The sequence below is a fragment of the Anser brachyrhynchus genome, assembly GCF_964034855.1.
Source record: "Anser brachyrhynchus genome assembly, chromosome: 5".
In the NCBI taxonomy this organism is placed as follows: Eukaryota; Metazoa; Chordata; class Aves; order Anseriformes; family Anatidae; genus Anser; species Anser brachyrhynchus.
The window spans coordinates 29,013,625-29,031,905 of record NC_137699.1 but is presented as its reverse complement, the minus strand read 5'-3'; the positions used below and the strand labels follow the sequence as shown (position 1 = coordinate 29,031,905).

The window sequence follows — 18,281 nt, the reverse complement described above, 5'->3', positions numbered from 1 at the left end:
TTTTGCTGACTGGATGTCAACAGTTGGTGGAAATGGACACTGCTTAAATACATCCGTATGAACCTGTTCAGTATCATAAGCTGATGTCCAATCTTATCAAAGCTTCTAAAATTGTATAAAAAGATGCAATTAAACCTTGCTACTGCCTTACTGTTACTAAGTCTTTGAATGAGAAGTCTGCACCAGTGAAAATGGAATGAAGAAGGTTTAGCTGTGGTACATGTGGGGTTCTTTGGAGTAGTGTTGTAGGTCCTCTGAATTTTAAACGAAAGAGCTTTTGTACGCTTATTTAGGATGGGAGCCCCAAGTCAGCGTTTAGAGGTGAGCCCTGCCAGTATTTACTACAAGAAAATGCCTGTCACTGGGGTAATCTTGTCTGCAGTGGTGTTGTCATGGGAATGCACACTGTGCATGCCAGTGTGAGTGTAGTTAGTTACGCTGGCTAATGCGTTAGAATCTTGCAAATAAGCTCCTAGTTCAAAATAGTGCATTACGTCCATCCCTGTGCTCCTCTGCTGAGTGACGTAAGCAGCAGCTTTTATAAACCTGCGTTTAATTTATGGAAGAGATTCTGTTGAACTTTCCTTTGAGAAACATTTTCATCCCCTGGTGTTTAAGAGCTACAATTGTGAAATGAGCATAAAGAATAATAACCGAAGTAACCCCCGTATTTTTCATTAGTGACTTAGTGCCTCATTAGTTTGGCTGCTGTAATCAGTCTTTAATTTGACAGACTGAAAGGCAACTTTCAAAATCTTAGAAGAACACTATGATTCCAGGCTTTTTATAATACAGGTGTGAAGGAAGACACCAGTAATTAGTGACAATGACTTTACTAAGCAAGCATGCACAAATTTAAAGTTTAGTTTAAAATAACCAAACCAACTCATTTATTTGGCAATCACATGTTGTTTCAGTCTCTACTCAGCTAATGCATGCCATTGCTTTCCAGTGGGGGCTGCCATTTTAGCAACATGTCAGCAGGGATCCAATTTGATGATGCAAATGTAGAAGGTCAGTTTTAATATTAAACCTTATTCGGAACTGCTATAAAACCAACAGCAATCTCTTGAAGTCTTTGAGCAGGATGGCAGAACAAAAGTTTGATCCTGTTCTTCCCTTCACCTCTACCTCCTATGATAACTAATAGCACCAGGGAGCTTCAGCTGTGTTCTGAGACCATTGTTTGGATGTCTGCTAAATGAATACTGAAAAGAAATGTCCCTGCCTTAAGCTTGTGATAGAGCAAGGGGAGGAAACAGATGGGGGCAGGACAGGTACGTATTAATTCTGTCTCAGTAGTTTGATAGGCAGTAGTTTCAGGTGTTGGGAATTTGGGAGTGTTGTCTGTTGAAACATGTTTCATATCTCTTAATGAGGGATATGAGGAAAGAAAATGAAGTATGTTTGGAGGTACTTGCGAGGCTAAAGGTGCCTGCACACAGTGTCCCAAACGAGGGCAGCAGCAGTCTCCCAGACACGGGAGCAACACGGTGGTTGCATCAGTGAATGGCAAAGTCTGGCATAATCTTGTTTCCTAGTTGCATGAAAGAATGGCAGTGTGCCACAAAACATGCACACAACAGAGACTTAGGCTATGCCTAAAGCCGTAAAGCTAGCAGAAAGATGCAGAGAAGGATGACAAAGTCATGGCTCTTTCCCATTCTTCATGGAGGCAACATTGTGATGGAATGAACAGGGCAGGGTGGCAGGCCAAGCACAGTCTTGCTTGTTTCATCCTAATCAAGATGAGAGGAAGAGAGCCTGAATGAGCATGTTGTTTTGTTTTTTTTAACTGTGTGTATGAATAGCAAAAGGTAACTGCTAATGTTTTTATGTAAGAGAAGCCCCCTTTCTTGCATACTTATATGTACAATTGCTGAATAACACTTTTAAGGGGCCTCTTTTTCCTCAGGGATGGTAGATTGCTTTTAGAGCTGATTTCCATATAAGCTTCTCTCACTCTATGTAATAATATTCTCCAGTGTAAGCAAGTGCTGCTACATTTACAGTTTGGATGATCATCAGTGGCTGTGGAGGCTTCAGACATGGTCTTTGCTAGGAAGCCTTCAGAAGTCCTCCATGTGGCCCTTATTAGGTGACCATTTGGTCATGAACCATAAGAGAACTCAAATATTTAACCTTCGCAAGTGCCTAGTTTTATACTTTGATAACCTTCCATAAGCAAAATGGTGTCTTGAAATCCAGTTTGTGTCCTTTTCCATATTTAGACAAAGTTAAAGTACGTGTGGGTGGGTTCTAAAACTTCAGGTTTTTATATTGCTTTGGATGTGTCAGCTCTAGAAATGGTTTGAACATGTCTCCGTATCTGCAAATCTTGTTATGCTGTTTCCATATTAAGCTGCCAAACTCATTGCATCAAACAGTTGTATGCTTTGTTTGTTCTTATGTCTGAAATCACAACTTTTTCAACAGAGCCCTTCTGCTTGGCACACTACCCATCAGCCTTTCACAGTGTGATGTTTAATCCGGTAGAACCCAGATTGCTGGCTACTGCCAACTCTAAGGAAGGTGTGGGACTCTGGGATATTCGTAAACCTCAGAGGTAAGATCTGTCTCTCCTGGTCTTAGGCTGTGTGATTTCTTTCTCTTGGGAAGTGATGGCATGCCACTCTTTTTAGGTCAGAGCATGCAATGGTAAGAGAAGATGCAGAATAAAGTTAACAACAATGTTAGTAGTGCTGAATTAAATTATTTTGCATAATTACCCTTCTTTACACATACTGTCTAATTTGATTCAAAGTGGGGCTAGATTTTCCAGTGTTAAGGTAAGTGGCATTTTGAAAGTCTGCTTGGCCTCACCACTGCAGGATTAACACGGATGTCTTGATGTTGTCAAGATCTCATCGTTTTATGTAGCATTGTCCTACTAAAAATGGAAGAAACCATGGTGGGGACACTATCTGTTTTACAATTTGTTTTTTTTCTACCCAGCTTCGTTTTCAGTGGCTGGTCAAGTCTGCTTTTTACCCAGCATTTTATGACTTCCTAGAAGGCTAAATAGTGTGCCCCCATGATTGCATAGGTTTTTAAACAAATTGACAACTTCAGAGAGAAGTTTGCAGTATGAAGTGCTACTAACTGGACTGGGTTCTAAAATGGGCTTATGCAATGCCAGATACCAGAATTTTAAATGAACGAGAGGTTAAGCTTCTGTTGGAGGTTTTTCTTTTTTCTTTTTTTTTGTCTTTCAGATTTTGAAAATAATTTCCTTTTTTCCTCATAACTATAAGAAGAAAGTTGAACACTTCAAAAAAATGTTTATCCCTTTTTTCTCCAGCTTTTGTTTCCACATTTCCAGTTATAAATGGAAACATAGAATAATTACAAAAAAAAAAAAAAAGTGAAAAGAGGAGGAAAGAGATGGTAGTTGTTTTATGATACAGTAGCCTCATTTATTTAAAATCTTCCATAACATACACTCCCTTTATCAACAAATTTCTTGGAATATCTAGAAGATACATATCACCGAAAATACTTCTTGGTTTTGTATTGTACAGACAGAAAAAACAATATCATTTGGAGTTAATTATAACTGGCTGAAAAAAAATTCCAAAATGTTTAAATATCCCCTATAATAGCAACCAAATCATGATTTCAAAGGGGCTTATTATTCTTAAATTGTAAACATTTTTGGTTTGAATTTTTGACTTTTGCTTTTAAACTTGAATCAGTATTTGCTTGCTGATGCTCGTGGCTCTAGAACTCTCTCATATTTGTAAATTTTGCCAGAGCAAAAAAAAAAAGTTGGCAGCTGTTGTACGTTCTGCTATTGCATTTAGGTTTGATTAAAATAAACTGGAAGGGAGTTAGAAGACAGCCTAGGCATTTTCCTCTAATCCCTGTCAAACCCTTTGTGTAGGTCTTAGTAAGTAGCTTTCTGACAGCAAACTGTTCATCACTCCCTGGAGAGAGGGAGAGAAATTCAAGTTGTTAGGTTTATTTCTTTCTTTACAAAAAAAAAAAAAATCCTGTTCGTTTCCATAAAGCTCATGCCATTTTTTTTTCCTTATAAACTAATATGGATAAAGTTGGTGTCTTCTTTCCAAGGTATCTAGCTTTGTACTGTTTCTGCAGGATTCTTTGTGGTTTTTTTTGTTTGTTTGTTTGTACCTCAATTTTGTGATTTAAGAACTTCCACAGGTTAAGGTTGCTCTCATTTTGAAGGGGAGTTATGCCAAAACACTTTTCTTCACACATTTTTTCTCAGAGTACAAACAGACAGAATTATGTTGGAATAGTGCTGTAGCTTATACTTAATAGAAATTATACACAGATGCAAAATTTAGATTAAGTCTTTGGTTTGGGCAGCAAAGTAAAATGGAATGATACATGTAACTGGAAAGGTTAAAGGGAATAGATAGAGGAAGTACCTATTACAAAGGATGCAAGCATTGCCTCTGATAAATGCAGGAGCAGATCACTAGAGAAGGGAATTCTTCTCCCACAAATCGGAATAGCTGCTTTCTGATACTTTTGCTATTCTCGTTAAGACTTTGATTATCCAAAAGTTTCTCAGCTTAAATATTAAAAAGGGTTGATAAGTTATTGTTTGGGTGTAGTAGCAGCTGTCAGGTCATAGAAACCCTGAAGATCTCCTGTCTAGATGCTATCATGCCTTCTTCCTCACTTTTAACTCCAAGGCAAAATGCTTGTTGGGGGCAATTGTGTGTGTATGGGATAGCAGTCTGTGCTCACACATTTAAGGACACGGATTTTACTCGTATTGTGGCATTGTTCTTTCTAATGCCGAATACAAAATAGCTATAGCATAAATTCATTGGTAATGCTTCCTAGCAAGTATTATGTATTTCTTCAGGTTTAGAACCAGTGTGTGAACGACTTGATAAACTTTGATAAATCTGAATTCTAAAGTCTTTTCTTTAAATGATGAAAGGGGAAGGGAAAGGGTGCCTTATGTTATAACTTGACTGAAGGCCTTGAATGAATTAAATGGGTGGAAGCTTGTACACTTATCTGATGGACAACAGCTACCCTCTTCTGGTCCTAATCTGATCAAAGTAAATCTTTCCAATTAAAAAGCTAAATAGCGGTGGTGAAACATCATACCTTGCAATAATAGTGCTGAAGTTCCTGGGTGGGTAGGTCACGCCACTTTTTCCATGTTTAAGGGAAGGCTTACAACATCCTTACTGTACTGGTGGATGTACACTGTGTATAACATGCAGCTAATCCTTAAGCACTGAAGTCTTATAGCATTTGCACCTACAAAGTAGGTGTGCTGCATGGTGTATAACAGGTACATGTTTTCTGCCTGAAGCCTGTTCCTCCTAGAGGGCTCAGAAACAGGAAAGAGAATAGTAAGGGACAGCCCTGCCCCTCTTAGAGTAGATGATATTTAGAACCTCCGACTTGGACTGAGGAAGCTGTAAGATTAAATGAATGCAGGTGAAAACAGTCCGCTTTCAGCTGTCACTTTCCAGGACAGCAATCAACTTTCTTCCTTGGCGTGACCAGAGATATGCCCAAAACATGGTAAAGAGGGTATTCTTGGTGGTGGAAAGAAAATGGCCTAAAGCACTCTGGTGCTACTTCAGTTTGTTACCAAGAAGCTCTCAGGAAAGAGGAATCTTCAGAGTGAGATGTCTGTGTTGTGCTGGTGGGCTGCCAAAGCCAGAGTCAGTCAGATTTAACCAAATTAAACCAGATTTTTAGCGTGTTTTTTTTTCTTAAGAGTTCCAAAGCATTTTTCAAAGCTTCCACTTGTCTCTAGAGATCTAGTTTAATAATCTGGAAATATACAACTTTATTTTCAACATATTTGACGCCAATTCACTTTGTCTCATAAGGAAACAATTCTGTTAATGTGTAGATCAGTTAAGATATAATCCTTGTTCCAAATGCTATTAAAAATGGAAAACAAACTTCAGGTTTTTGTCAGTGGGTTTTAGTTTGTTATAGTGTCTTCCAGAGAAAATACATTGAATTGAAATGTATTTGTATTAAAAAAAATCTCTTAAGAGTGAAATAATCCACATAGTGCTGTAAGTACAGTATTAGATAGACTTTACATAGAACTGAAGTTGGTACGTGAGTGAATTTCTGTCTATTTTCCCTATTTGTATTAATACTAAAAAGATACAAAGGATAGTTTCAGGTAAGATGTGTTCCAAAACCCTTTTGGCTGTTAAGAAATTTTATAGGGAGAAGGGGTTAAAGAGCCTTGAGGTTCTCTGTAATCTTGGGATAAACAGGAAGCTGCCTCTATAATTGCATGCCAGAACAGCAGCACAGCAAGAAAGGTAACCCCATCAGCTGCTTTCCTCATTGTCAAGACTCTGCTAATGGTGGAAATTCTTGCTTCTCTGCGGGTTTCTTTCTTTGATGCTGTTATCGGGATCCAAGAAAATGTATCACTGTGAGGTGTGAGAAGGATAAAGGGAATAGAGGCTTTGCTGGGTTACAGCGTAGAAGTATTAACTCGCTGGGATTGTTGAGTATAATGATAGTGTAAAATTGCTAGGTATATCTATCCCTTCCCATGACTATCTTTTTATTTCTATTCTGTGCATGAAGCTCATTTGTGAGGGAATCTATTTTATGCCCCAGGCTGTTAAGGGAAACTCCATGTTTTTTCAGTACCAGAGTAATCCTTCACAATATTGTGACCTTTGTGGGAACGTTTCAGTCCTATCGTTCCGCCTGGGCTGCTAGCAGAAATGGCCTAGCTCAGGTAAGCTTTGGATGTTTTGTCCTGGTGTGTAGTAGTGGGGTTATGGTCAGAGGCTAAGTGGCTAAAAAGAAGGGGAGGAAGAAAATGCTGTGGATTGCCAACATAGTAACTTCCAGTGGCTTACGTAGGTCTGCACCACTCTGCTACAAGTAAGGTGAAATGGGTATAAGTAGTTAATTTGCTGCTAGTGAAGTACTTCATTTAAACTGGTGATATAGCTCGCATTTCCCAAAACTACTGTTCCATCTGTCAAGTATCAGATGGAAGCAGGGTTAAATTGATGCAGGCACTACTTGGTTTTCCTCATAACTGGAGACTGTTCTGGGGAATCCTGCTGTCGCTCCCCTGCAAAATCCAGAAAGCAAATCAAAAGCCTGGAAGTCTGAACACCAGCTGTTTGGGGCCAAGAGTAGTAGCAACAGTAGCCTGTAGCTAGCAACACCTTCACTTACCATGTATTACAGCCAACAGCAGTGGCACAGGAATACTCTTCACATATTCTTCAAACCAAGAGAGGTTTGTTGATCCCACAGGATTCAGCTGGCCTTCAGGAAGGTAATCAGGCTTAATGTAAAATTTCTGGTTTTAATCTGCAAAGGCTCTTCAAGTGAGGTACAGTTTAATATTGATCAGTTAGATATGATGCATTGTCAGAAAAATAATGATTTGCTATTAGCTTTGTAACTTGTATGATAGCTGATAAAATATGGCTAACTGACTGCAGTTTTAAACTAATAGCTCTAAATTTTCAGGGGCATTGAATTTAATTGTCTCCAAAGGTCACCATTTCTGGAAGCTCAATTTGGTCAAAACATTTAATCAGCTCAAACTGTGTCTAATTGGTGCTTCTGAAAATTCAGATTTAGTGTCTTAAAGGCAGAGAGAATAAAAAATGTTTTAAAAGGTTTTCTATTCAATCTAGAGGAGTAAAAGTGCTTTTAAAGACCTTGGAGCTCAAAATTCTTGTAGCTTACAAATCTAGGCATCCATACTGATCACTCCATTTGTGTAACTAGTGACTGTATAATCACATTTTAATGACTTTCTGCAACAGTTTCGCAACAGTAGGATCATGCACCTGGAAGTGGGTAGAGACCAGAGTTTCTCTTCTCCACTTACTGTATCCAAAAGTAAATTAACATCCACAAATAGCCCCTTGATGCCACGTGGATAGGATTGCAATATAGCTACTTAGCAGCGTTGCTCCAAGGAATGTCACCTCAAAAATCCAAATGCTAAAAACTCTCTTCCCATCTTCTCATTAGTATTCCTCCGTCACCCTTCTAACTGAACATCAATGCAAGGGTAGTCACAACCTAGTGCTGAACGGATCACTATGATATAAGTACTGTCTCTAAGGGTCTTATTTTCAATTTCTTTTTGTACCCTTATTAGGGAAGGTGTCGGTATGTCAGAATCGTCAAGTTAATAGTGTTCTGTGGTGATTCAAAATATTGAATGGAGCAATGATAACCGAGGAGATTAGTGAATTTGGATACAGATTTCACCATTTGTTAGAAACAAATGAGCTGTATCTACTTATCTATCCTCAAAAATCTGAGGATTTTTCTCCAAAATACACAGTTCTTTTCTACTTGATTTACAGGGGTATGGCTTCTTGCCAGCTGTTATATGCCTCCAGCCAGGAGAGTTAGTTTTATCTGCTTTTTTCAGGCAGCTCTAAACACCTCCTACAAATTATAAATAAAGTATTCTTAGGGCTAGGGGAAAAAAATGTCCTGATTAAGGGTAGAGTTTATTCATATACTAAGAAAGTGGTTAATTTTCTGATGGGAAGCTGGGAGTGCTTCACATTCAACAACTACAGTGAAGAAGGTGGCTAAAAAGAGAGCTTTTCTTGGTGTGCACAAGAAAATTTAGGGACAGTTGCACAGCTCTGAATTGTGAGAAGTTCAGCTCACTTTAAATAATCATAATCTGATTAATCTTGCTGCCTGAGTCAGGATACAGAGACAGATGCATTTTGCTTAATTTCAGAGTTCATTCACACCTTGGTATCTCTTCTTCTGTCTCAGATTTTCTCAGTGCAGCAATTGAGATTCCTGCCACCCCCCTTCACAAGCCTACTAATAAGATCTAAATGCAATGGGCTGGCTCACCAACGATAGCATATGAGGCACCATTCAGACAGAACTAGTAGAAATCCAGTATGATTACGAGTTGACTGGTGATTCTGGAAATATTTTTCCTTTTTTTATAGTGTATTAATATTGTCTTTTGTTCAGATGGATGTTAAACCACAGCCAGCTGTATTGTTTCTTCTTTAAAAATAGCGTGTTGAGAAGCTTAAATATGTTCTTGATTAGTGAGGAGGCTGTTGTAAGGCACTTGCAACGCTAGATGGAGCCTAGAAGCTGTGCCTGTTCCAGGTAGGCAAAAAAAGGCAGTTCTGTGCATCATAAACTGTTCGCAGCAAAAATGTATTGGGGATCTGTATTGTTACAGAATTGCTGGGGGCAACTCAGCAAGTCAGTGTACTTATGTATTTCAACCAACGACTGTGTAACTCCAGATATTTTTAAGTACTCTTGTGTTCTTCCTTCTTCCCTTTTTTCCAGTCCATGCCCATCTCCTTTTTTTTGCCCCCCCCCCCCGCCGTCTTTTTAAGGAAGGGCCCAGTGAATAGTAGAGATGATGGGAACGAGTCTATTCTTTATGGTTATATAATTTCTGATTATATTCAGATGTTATCTCTGTGCTAATAGCTTTAAGTTAAAACACAAACAACTTCTTTGTATGGAGGAGTATGGAATATCTCTCTATCCATCAAAATCTAAGGATGTAGAAGTCCTGCAGGTGATTGATGTTGGACTGACATACTGACATGTAACTGAAAAAACTTGATGGTCTTTGAAGTTCACAAATCCTTTGTCAGGTGTGAAATAGAAGCGGCAGCTGTCAGAACTATAGGCAGAGTGAGTTAAATGCACGTCAGGCAGACCATCTTTGCAGGAGAGGGCAAGGTAGTACCTCTGAGTAGAGGCATGGTTTATTCTGATGCTGGTGGATGAGAGAACAAGGAGGAGGGAGGAAAGGGAGATGAGTATTTTCAGCTCTGCCTGTGCCACAGGTGATATTTATAGCCTGTGGAACAGAGAGGGCTGAGAACCTGTATGGTGGTAGAGAAGATTTTAAAGGTCCTAAAGCTAGCATCATAACTGAGTCCATAAATACAGGTCTCCAACAGTTATCAGTTTTAGTTTCCAGGCTCATACCTGGCCCTGTTATTTGATCCTTAAAGATGATGCCAGGAGAGCAAATGTAGCAGTTATTCTCTGAGGAATATTCATATACATGCTGCATGTTATCCTTTCCAGGTTACCTTCCTGATTTCTCTCTAACAAGTAGCTGTCACCTAGTTTTATCTCTGTGTTACCAGGGTGTCTGATATGTTGACTGAAACATACCGAGCTCCTGGAATTACAAGTGTGGGATCCAGCACTCTTCGTGGCTGTGTTGCACAGGTCATTAGTCCAGTGGGTAGCCACAGGGTTTGCTTTTGACAACAAATTTAGTGAGGCTGGGACTGTTCAGAAGCTAGAATTGGTGGACTGGAAATTTTCTTTCAAAGTAGCATCTTTGGTTGTAATTATTTCATCCCTACAGGTTTTCGATATGATGATACATGAGGTCTGCAGGAGTGGGATGGCAGGAATATGTGAAGATTTAAGGTTTTTCTATGACTGTTTTGCATTTTGACCCTGCATGTAAAGGAAGGAAGCCTGTGATACTACTAATCACTTGTAATGCACATGGTTTAGGATTATCAAAGCCCTTGCAGATGGAGAAGAAATTTCTCTGCATCACTGAATCTCCAACTACCAGTTTTAATTATTTCAGTGCAATAAAAATGTGCTGTGTGTTTCTGTTTTGAGACCTCTGCTAGTCCTGCTCTGAGCAGAGCACTGAATTAATGAGTGAAGGAAAAATGTGTGTATCATCAGGTCATTTCTTTCCCTTCTAGTAGAACTATTTGTTGTGAATTTTGACTATTTTTATGCTGTTTAAAGTAACTCATTTAGCTAGGTTGCAACATAAATTTTAAATGCAGCTTAGGCACTCACCAGTATAGGTCAACCATACCACTTAAAATAGTTCAAATAACTATTTATCCTCTCTCACTGCTCAGGAAATACAACTCACCCCAACCCCCCATACTTGTAGCATCCTCATCTGTTTTGTGGTACTGAGACACCTCAGATGATTTTTGTCTCAACCTAGAATTTGAGGCTCTCCTGACCCAGTTCTGATTTGGTGTATTTGCCCCACACGGCACAGAACATAAGCTTAGATTTTTTTTCCCCTATTTGTTTCCATTATTACTTAAACATTTCTTTTTGTTATAGAAAGTGAATTTATTGCTGAAGTTTATGGAGAATTATTCTTTCATGGAAATCTTTGGGGTTATGTTGAAGCAACTGTCAAATGGTTATGGTGAGGGGTGGTATTTTTGTGGAATGTGTATTGGATTTGTTTTCCTCATTGCAACCATAAATAAATCTCCAAACTGTTTGCCACAGGTTTTAGCTAAAATCAAATGACATCTTTGAGATGAGAACCACTGAAGAAAAGAGGGAGTGCTTTCGAATAAACCTTTCTGACTTTGGGCAAAGAGTGATGGTTACAACCTTTAAGGCTTTCTACAAGTTATATTTCTGCTGGGCAGAGCACTTTGCTGCATATGGACTCTTTCTCTGTGGTTGGTGCTTCTTTATCTTTTAAGGACAGAGGTGCTACTCTAAAGTTGCAAGAGATGTAAATCAGTACATTTTATTCTGAAGTGAGCAATCTTTGCAGGTGTGAGTGCCAACTAATACCTAGTCTAGAAATACTTCCAGTAAGTGTGCAAGACTGCTGGATACTGCCTGGTACTCTTTCCCACCTTTATATGACATGAACTTACTTAAGAGTTAACTAGGACAGTACTGTATAAAGGCCCCCCTCACTTGGTGCCTGTTTTAAATGTACACACACCTTGGTTCAACCCTGTTGTAAGACATGGGAAGTAGTTGTTGAAACATAAATCCGTAGGAAACTGTGGTGGAACAACTTGATGAGACCAGAGTTGTTGTTAGAGTTGGATTTAGGTAGGTTTATGTGCCATTTTGTATTCATCTTGTACATGTTGGAAGGCAAAAGCTTTGGTTCAAGACTAGATGGTGCTTCTGCAGGGAGCACCTTAGATCTTGCCCCTCTTCCTCTCAAAAGAAAGGAAGGCCCCAGAGCTGAATGCAGTGCTCCAGGTGGAACAGAGGGGGAGAACCGCCTCCCTTAACCTGCTGGCCACGCTGCTTTTGGTGCAGCCCAGGATACGTGTGGCTTTCTGGGCTGCCAGTGCACGTTGCTGGCTCATGTTGAGCTTCTCGTCAACTAACACCCCAGGTCCTTCTCGTCAGGGCTGCTCTCAAGCTGTTCTCTGCCCAGCCTGTATTCGTGCTTGGGATTGTCCCAGCCCAGGTGCAGGACTGCACTTGGAGCAGCTTTGCTACAGAAAATCTGTAGCTGATGTTATTCAGCTTTGTTAAGGCAATACAAGAATCACAGTACAGGAAAACGCACAGGAAAAAATACTTCATAGGACTGCATTATTGATCAGGGACTGGTCTTGTGTAGGCCCTAAGGTGTAAATACGGAGTTCCTCTTCATGAGGAACTACCTTCTTTTGCACTCAGATTATCTTTCTGAGGTAACTTTCTCTGGCGGCTGTGTACTTTGTGTTATACTGACTTTGGTGTGTGCTTTGTTTTGGAAACAACTATTGTTCCTTGGTTTGGCCGAGAGGTCATCTTCCCATGCCACGTCTGGCTGTACTTGCATCTTCTCTGTCTGGTTATCTGATGGAACCTACTCCTTCTTGTTTTACTGGCTTCAGCTGAGCAGTGTTCTCTCCCACAGTCTATACTCCATCCTTCAAGGTGCTATTTCTGAACACGGTGAGTAATAGACTGACTTTAGAATTTAGAGATTAGAAAAGGAGAAAAATGCTGAAATCATTTAGCTAGTTTGCTTGTGGTTATTGGACAGTTACTCTTTACTTTGCATCCTCTACTTTTATTTTGCTTTTTAAAATCTGGTTAATTTTTTTTTTCCCTCTTCTTGCAAAACCATTTCACTATCTAGTAGATCTCATTTATTACTTACTTGATAGTAACACCTAGATAATTCAAGCAGAGTGAGAACAGGGCACTTGTGCCTGCTGACTCAGAACTGTAGTGAGGGCAAGGCTGGGCTGGTGAGAATGTTTGGGAACAGGTCTGTAATAAGACTAAAACAAACGTTGAGTAGAGCTGAAGGAGGATGTGAAACATTCAAATAAATAGGGTTGTTCTTTCGTTGTTGTCATTTCCTAATGCTTAATTGCTATAATAGCCTTAAGCCCTAAAAGGATGTAAGTGATACAGGTGCGGGAAAGAGTTTGGTACACTTTGGGCTTCTGCTCTGTCTTTCTAGTCAAAAATAATGACATTTTATAGGTGGGTGTTTTTTTGTTTGTTTTTTGTTTTTCCTGTGAACAAAGGTAGAGTAAAGGAAAACATAACAGTGCTTTCTGGAGAACTGCCTGCAATCACTAGCATTCAGCATCTCTGCTAGATCATAAGGACTAAACCATGCAAGCCTTTGCTGTTACAAGATCTTGTTGCCCTGGGTACTTAAATCTGGTGATGTCAGATGATTTTAAGGCTCCAGATTCTGAAGTCAATTATCAGATAAGAATCTCTCATTAAAAAAATAATTTTATATATATATATAAAATATTATTTATATATAAATAAATAAATAATTATATATATATAAATATATAAAAAATACAGCCTTCCTGGCTTGGAGGGAAAGATCAAGCTTCTGTTCACCGTAGAGTTTGTCAAGCACAAAAGTTTATTAATGTTGGGGATTGATCTTTCTTCTAACTTGCATGTTCCTGAGCCTAACAGTAGAGGTGAGGAAGAATGACGTGTTCTTTGAACATCCAGAATTTTCAGCCTGAACTCCCTAATTTTCCAGTCTTGTTGTATGCAGGTGATTTTACTTGTTTTTTCCTCTGCAAAGGAAAGCAAAGGTATTTAGTTTTACTAACAATACACAGTCTTCATTTTATATGGTTATTCTTTAAAGTACAAATACCCATCATTTCCTCATGTTCTGAGGGATGTTGTTCATCTACAGAAGATTTTTTGTACAGGTAGTGAGATAATTAAATAGTGATGACAATTTAGAAAGAGGAGCTTACTATGTTACTATGAAATAATAAAATGCTGGCTATGGCGTGCGTATTCTTTTTCTCAAGACATTGATGGACTTAATTTAGATTTGTTAACACTTCTCAATACTTAGAGAGAAATTCCAGGCACTTTTTTACATGACTGTGCTGCTTTTTAAAGAAGATAGCTTGAGATTTCTGTAAGAATTTTAATTTCCTTTAAAACAGGGAAAAAAAAAAGCATGCATGTTAATTGATACCTTGCTTGCTTTTCTATCATTGGTAAATTTGGCTCTTCCTAAGTGTTTGCTCCAGATTGAATAAAAACTGTGTGTTTTTACATGCACAGAATTACTTTCTCAAAAAAAAAAAAAAACACCCTTTCTGTGGTTTTCCAGGCCAAGATTTCTATTTGCCAAGTTTCATGCCAGTTCTTTTTGCACAGTTAGAAGTTCCTCAATTTAGTGGTTACAGAACTGCTGACAAACACGGCTGTATGCAATCGTACGTATTAGTTACAAGCAGTCAATTCATTTTTCCCTTTTAAGGTCATTCTTTCATTATGTTAGTTTCACACACTGCTGTTTATGATACCACTACTTTCTCACTTCCTTCCTTCCTTATCCCTCTTAAATGACTCTCATTTCCCAAGGACAGTATCTGTACTGCAGTTCACTGTCAGATTTACAGCTTATCGAGAGAAACTATTCAAATGGTTCAATTTAATGCTGTCATACGCGCCTCTTCTATTTTACTTCTGCCAGGACACTGATCTTCTCTCAGTTCTAATGGTCACTGTCTGCTGTCAAGCAAACTCATGAGTAGTCAGGGTTAAGCGTATGTTACCAGTCAGGCAGCTGACTTTTCCAGAAAGGATGAAACAACCTTTTTTTCTTCAGGTAGTGGGGAAGAGGAGGGAGACATTTGTTTCAGGTATGGTCTCTTCCTGCAGAGGAAGTGATTGAGTGATGCAAATTCTGACTGCAGTGAGACGACTCCTTCCCTCACCCCGCTAGCTGCCAGCAGAAGCGGATTTATTTACTTTAGTGGTGCTGCTCTTGGATTGAAAGCCTTCTATTGTTTGCCTGAGCTGGTATTTAGCTAACACTTGAGCGCTGCCTGAATGCAGCACATCCAACTACGGAAATGACCATATTGCACATAACTGTCCATTTACTCCCTCCTCAGCCTCCCTCCAGCGCCAGCATGTGTGTTTGGATGTAATGTTCCATCTGTGGACTAAATATTTCTCTTAATCATACAAGATGACTTTTTTTTTTTTTTAACTCAGGAGTGCGTATGGCTCTGTTACTTCCAGAGCTGGTAGGCAGCCCCAGCATTCCCCGGCTGCCTGGGCAAGCCAAGTTTGGAAGGAGGAAGCAGACTCCTGGCGTAGTCTGGGTCTGGGTGCACGGAGCTAATGCCCGTGGCAGAAAGCGGGTGCTGCCCGTCTTGCTCGGGCATGTCCTTTCGGGATCTCCCTCAGATTTTTCCCTAGCTGTCGTGGTTTGGGTGTTTGAGATGGGAGTATTGGTCTTAGTCTGCCACATCAGTAAAGCTGTAGGAACTGCAAGGTGGTGATTCTGAAATTTGTTTGCTGGAGCATGAAGTAAGGAGCAGGCAGAAGTGACGGTTTTAACATGGGCAACATATCCAAGCATGTCTGTCTGCAGTGCCCCACATAAGCCTGTCTGAAAAAAATCCAAAAGTAGCAATGACTAAAGGTACAGACCAGCATCATGATGCAATCTGAAAAGTGGGGGCAGTCATTTTAACGCTGAACATGCTTAAGCACAATTTTCCCCTCCTCACACTACTGTTGTTGTCGTCTTTCCTGTTGTCCTTGTCCTTTCCATCAGGAACTGGATGTTTGGGGAACTTTGGTGTCAGTTTTTTCTCTCATCCTCACCTAACTACCTAATGTCTCTTTTCATAGTTTGTTAAAGGTAAATGGTTTATAGCATTTAGAATAGAATAGGTCACTAGTCTATATGAACGGTAAAAGTCTATTGTAGCCTTTCTTCCTGCTTCAGCCAAACTTAGCCCACTTTTTTTGCTGCTGTTTTTATTTATTATTTTTTCTTTGAGCCAAATGTCATGGTCAAGAACAGCACAAACTGTATTTCCATTACAAGTGTGGCTGAATTGTGTGGAGTGAGGATATGAAGTAGGCAAAGCTGTGAGGCTTTTGAGGGGGGATCAGCCATGCAGCTTCTTAATATTAGACTTCTACACTTGTACACATCTGTGTACATGATCATAATTTCTGAAGTTCTACTTTTTCTTCATTTAATTTCATAAGTAAAATAGTCTTTTAGTGCTTTGTTTCACTAAACTTACAGAAACAGGATACAGAATTCAACTCCAAGAAGTGTTTCGTTTGATAGCTTTGACTGCCATAGGAGCCCAATGAAAACATCTGTAAGAAGAACGGAAGCTAGTTTAATGTTATACTACTATTACTATAAAATATAATCGCAAAATATTTCAGGCAGGGCATAATAATAGTAACCATGGAAACTTTGCTTGGAGATTTGAAAGGATGGGGTATCTGGTATGCTCGCCTGCAGGCAGGAGGGGATCTGGGCTGCAGTTCAGGCTGAGGAAGAGAACTGGTAATGGAGAAGGGGGCTTAGTCTTGGTGCAGCGCTGGCTTGCATCTTACCATCAAATCTGGTTGGTCCGTGTGCGTCACAGTGTTCTCATGTGGTGGGAAACTTGTATTTTTATAGAAAAACCAACCTTTCTCAACCAAAAAAATACGGGTTTATTTCTTCTGCGGTATTTTAGTTTATATTTTTGTGGTGGTGGGGTGGAGGGGGCAGGTTGGTTTTTGTTTGTTGAAAACCAAGATAAGCAATGGACACAAGTGACTGATTAGGGGACAAAAGGAAGGAGGTGCAAGAAGCTGGTAGGCTGGCACAGCTGTCTTGGATAACGCTCTTTTACATCTTACTTGAAATGGGTTCCCACAAAGCGAAAATCTAGATTGATCAAGAAGCTACGTACCTAAGTGCTCAAAAACAACACAGTAAAATGTGCTAAGAATTTTTGGTGCCCAGCCTGAAGCTCTTTGTGGCTGGCTTTGAAAATATGGCTTCTGGTTCTTTTGAGGCACCTCAGCTTTGAGTCTTCAGCTCACAAAGTTTGTGCGCGTGGAAGCAGTGTATTTCTAGGGCATTCGTTATGTGGAGTCTAGTCTCCTGGTTTGTTTTTGGTTTTAACTCTGGCTTAGGAACAATAGATTTTTAACTTTACAGTATCTCCTGTAGTGATGCATGCTGCTACCTGTGTGGAATGTGACTTTCCATACACATGGAGTGACTCATTTTTCACAAATGTTGAGGCAGAGGGATACATCAGAAAATCTGAAGCATTAAAACCAGTGAATGAACTTCCCTCTAGAATCTACAAATTATGTGCTGGCATGCCTTGTCTGGTCCAGAAGGTGCATAAAAGTCACAGCTCTTTACACAAGATTTGATGGAGACTGCTCAAAATCTGTTTACAAAAGGTCTGGTTCCAGTACTGTTTAAGGAAGCTTCAGTGGTCTATGGGGAGGAAAAAAAAAAAAGGTATCTTCCTTGTTTGTCTCCCTCTCCATACACATGATGATTTCAAATACAAGGATTAAGTCTTTGAAAAGACAAGAAAGCTTGTATAATACACGTTGAATTTCAGGTGTGCTTTGATCATCATTAAGCTCACAGATGGGACAAATTCCGTATTCTGTTACTGTTCTAATAAGAGAGTGTGGAAAATTATGACCCTTTATTTTTATACTGTGTATGTCAGTAAGAACTGATACAGATACTCCAGCTCTGGTCATACGACCTTATATGGGATAAGGAAACGAGCTATTTCAACCATGTGAGATTTTTAGGTGATAGTGTCATCTGTTAGCATAATTGTCCTGCCTATTTGGCAGTATTTGTACATGAAGCAAGTCTGAGATTAGCTAAGTGTCTTATTTTAGCATTTCTTGCAATAACTTGTTAGTAAGGTGGCCTTTTATTTAAGACAGCTGGAACTGATTTTAGAGTTCAAACATTCTTTGATGCCTTGTAGAGCTGTAAATAGAAGTGGAAGTAAGATAATGGTCAGAGTATCTATCCTTGGAGAAAATGCCATCCATTGCCAGAGTAGAGAGACAAAGTTTGGCTTGGCTGGTTTAGGGCACCAGCTGAACAAAAAAAGCTGAGTGCTGGTAGGGTCTGTTTTAGATGCCAACATCCCAGAAGTACAAGAATAGCCTTTTTAAGGCTTACAGTTACTCTGTGGAACTTTGCTCCTAGGCAGGAAATGTATTTGTTATTAACAAAACTATTCACAATCTTTAGCTTCACT

General features: G+C 39.4%; 1 protein-coding gene across 4 annotated transcripts in view; it reads left to right on the top strand.

Annotated features, from left to right (window-relative positions):
* The window catches only part of DCAF5 (DDB1 and CUL4 associated factor 5), a 70,160-nt gene that overhangs the window by 19,080 nt on the left and 32,799 nt on the right, over nt 1-18,281 (top strand). For all 4 annotated transcript variants that reach the window (XM_080595389.1, XM_080595392.1, XM_080595391.1 and 1 more), the window contains one exon: nt 2,437-2,566. In XM_080595389.1, coding sequence (XP_080451515.1) covers nt 2,437-2,566 — 130 coding nt within the window. The remainder of the gene's footprint in view (nt 1-2,436; nt 2,567-18,281) is intronic.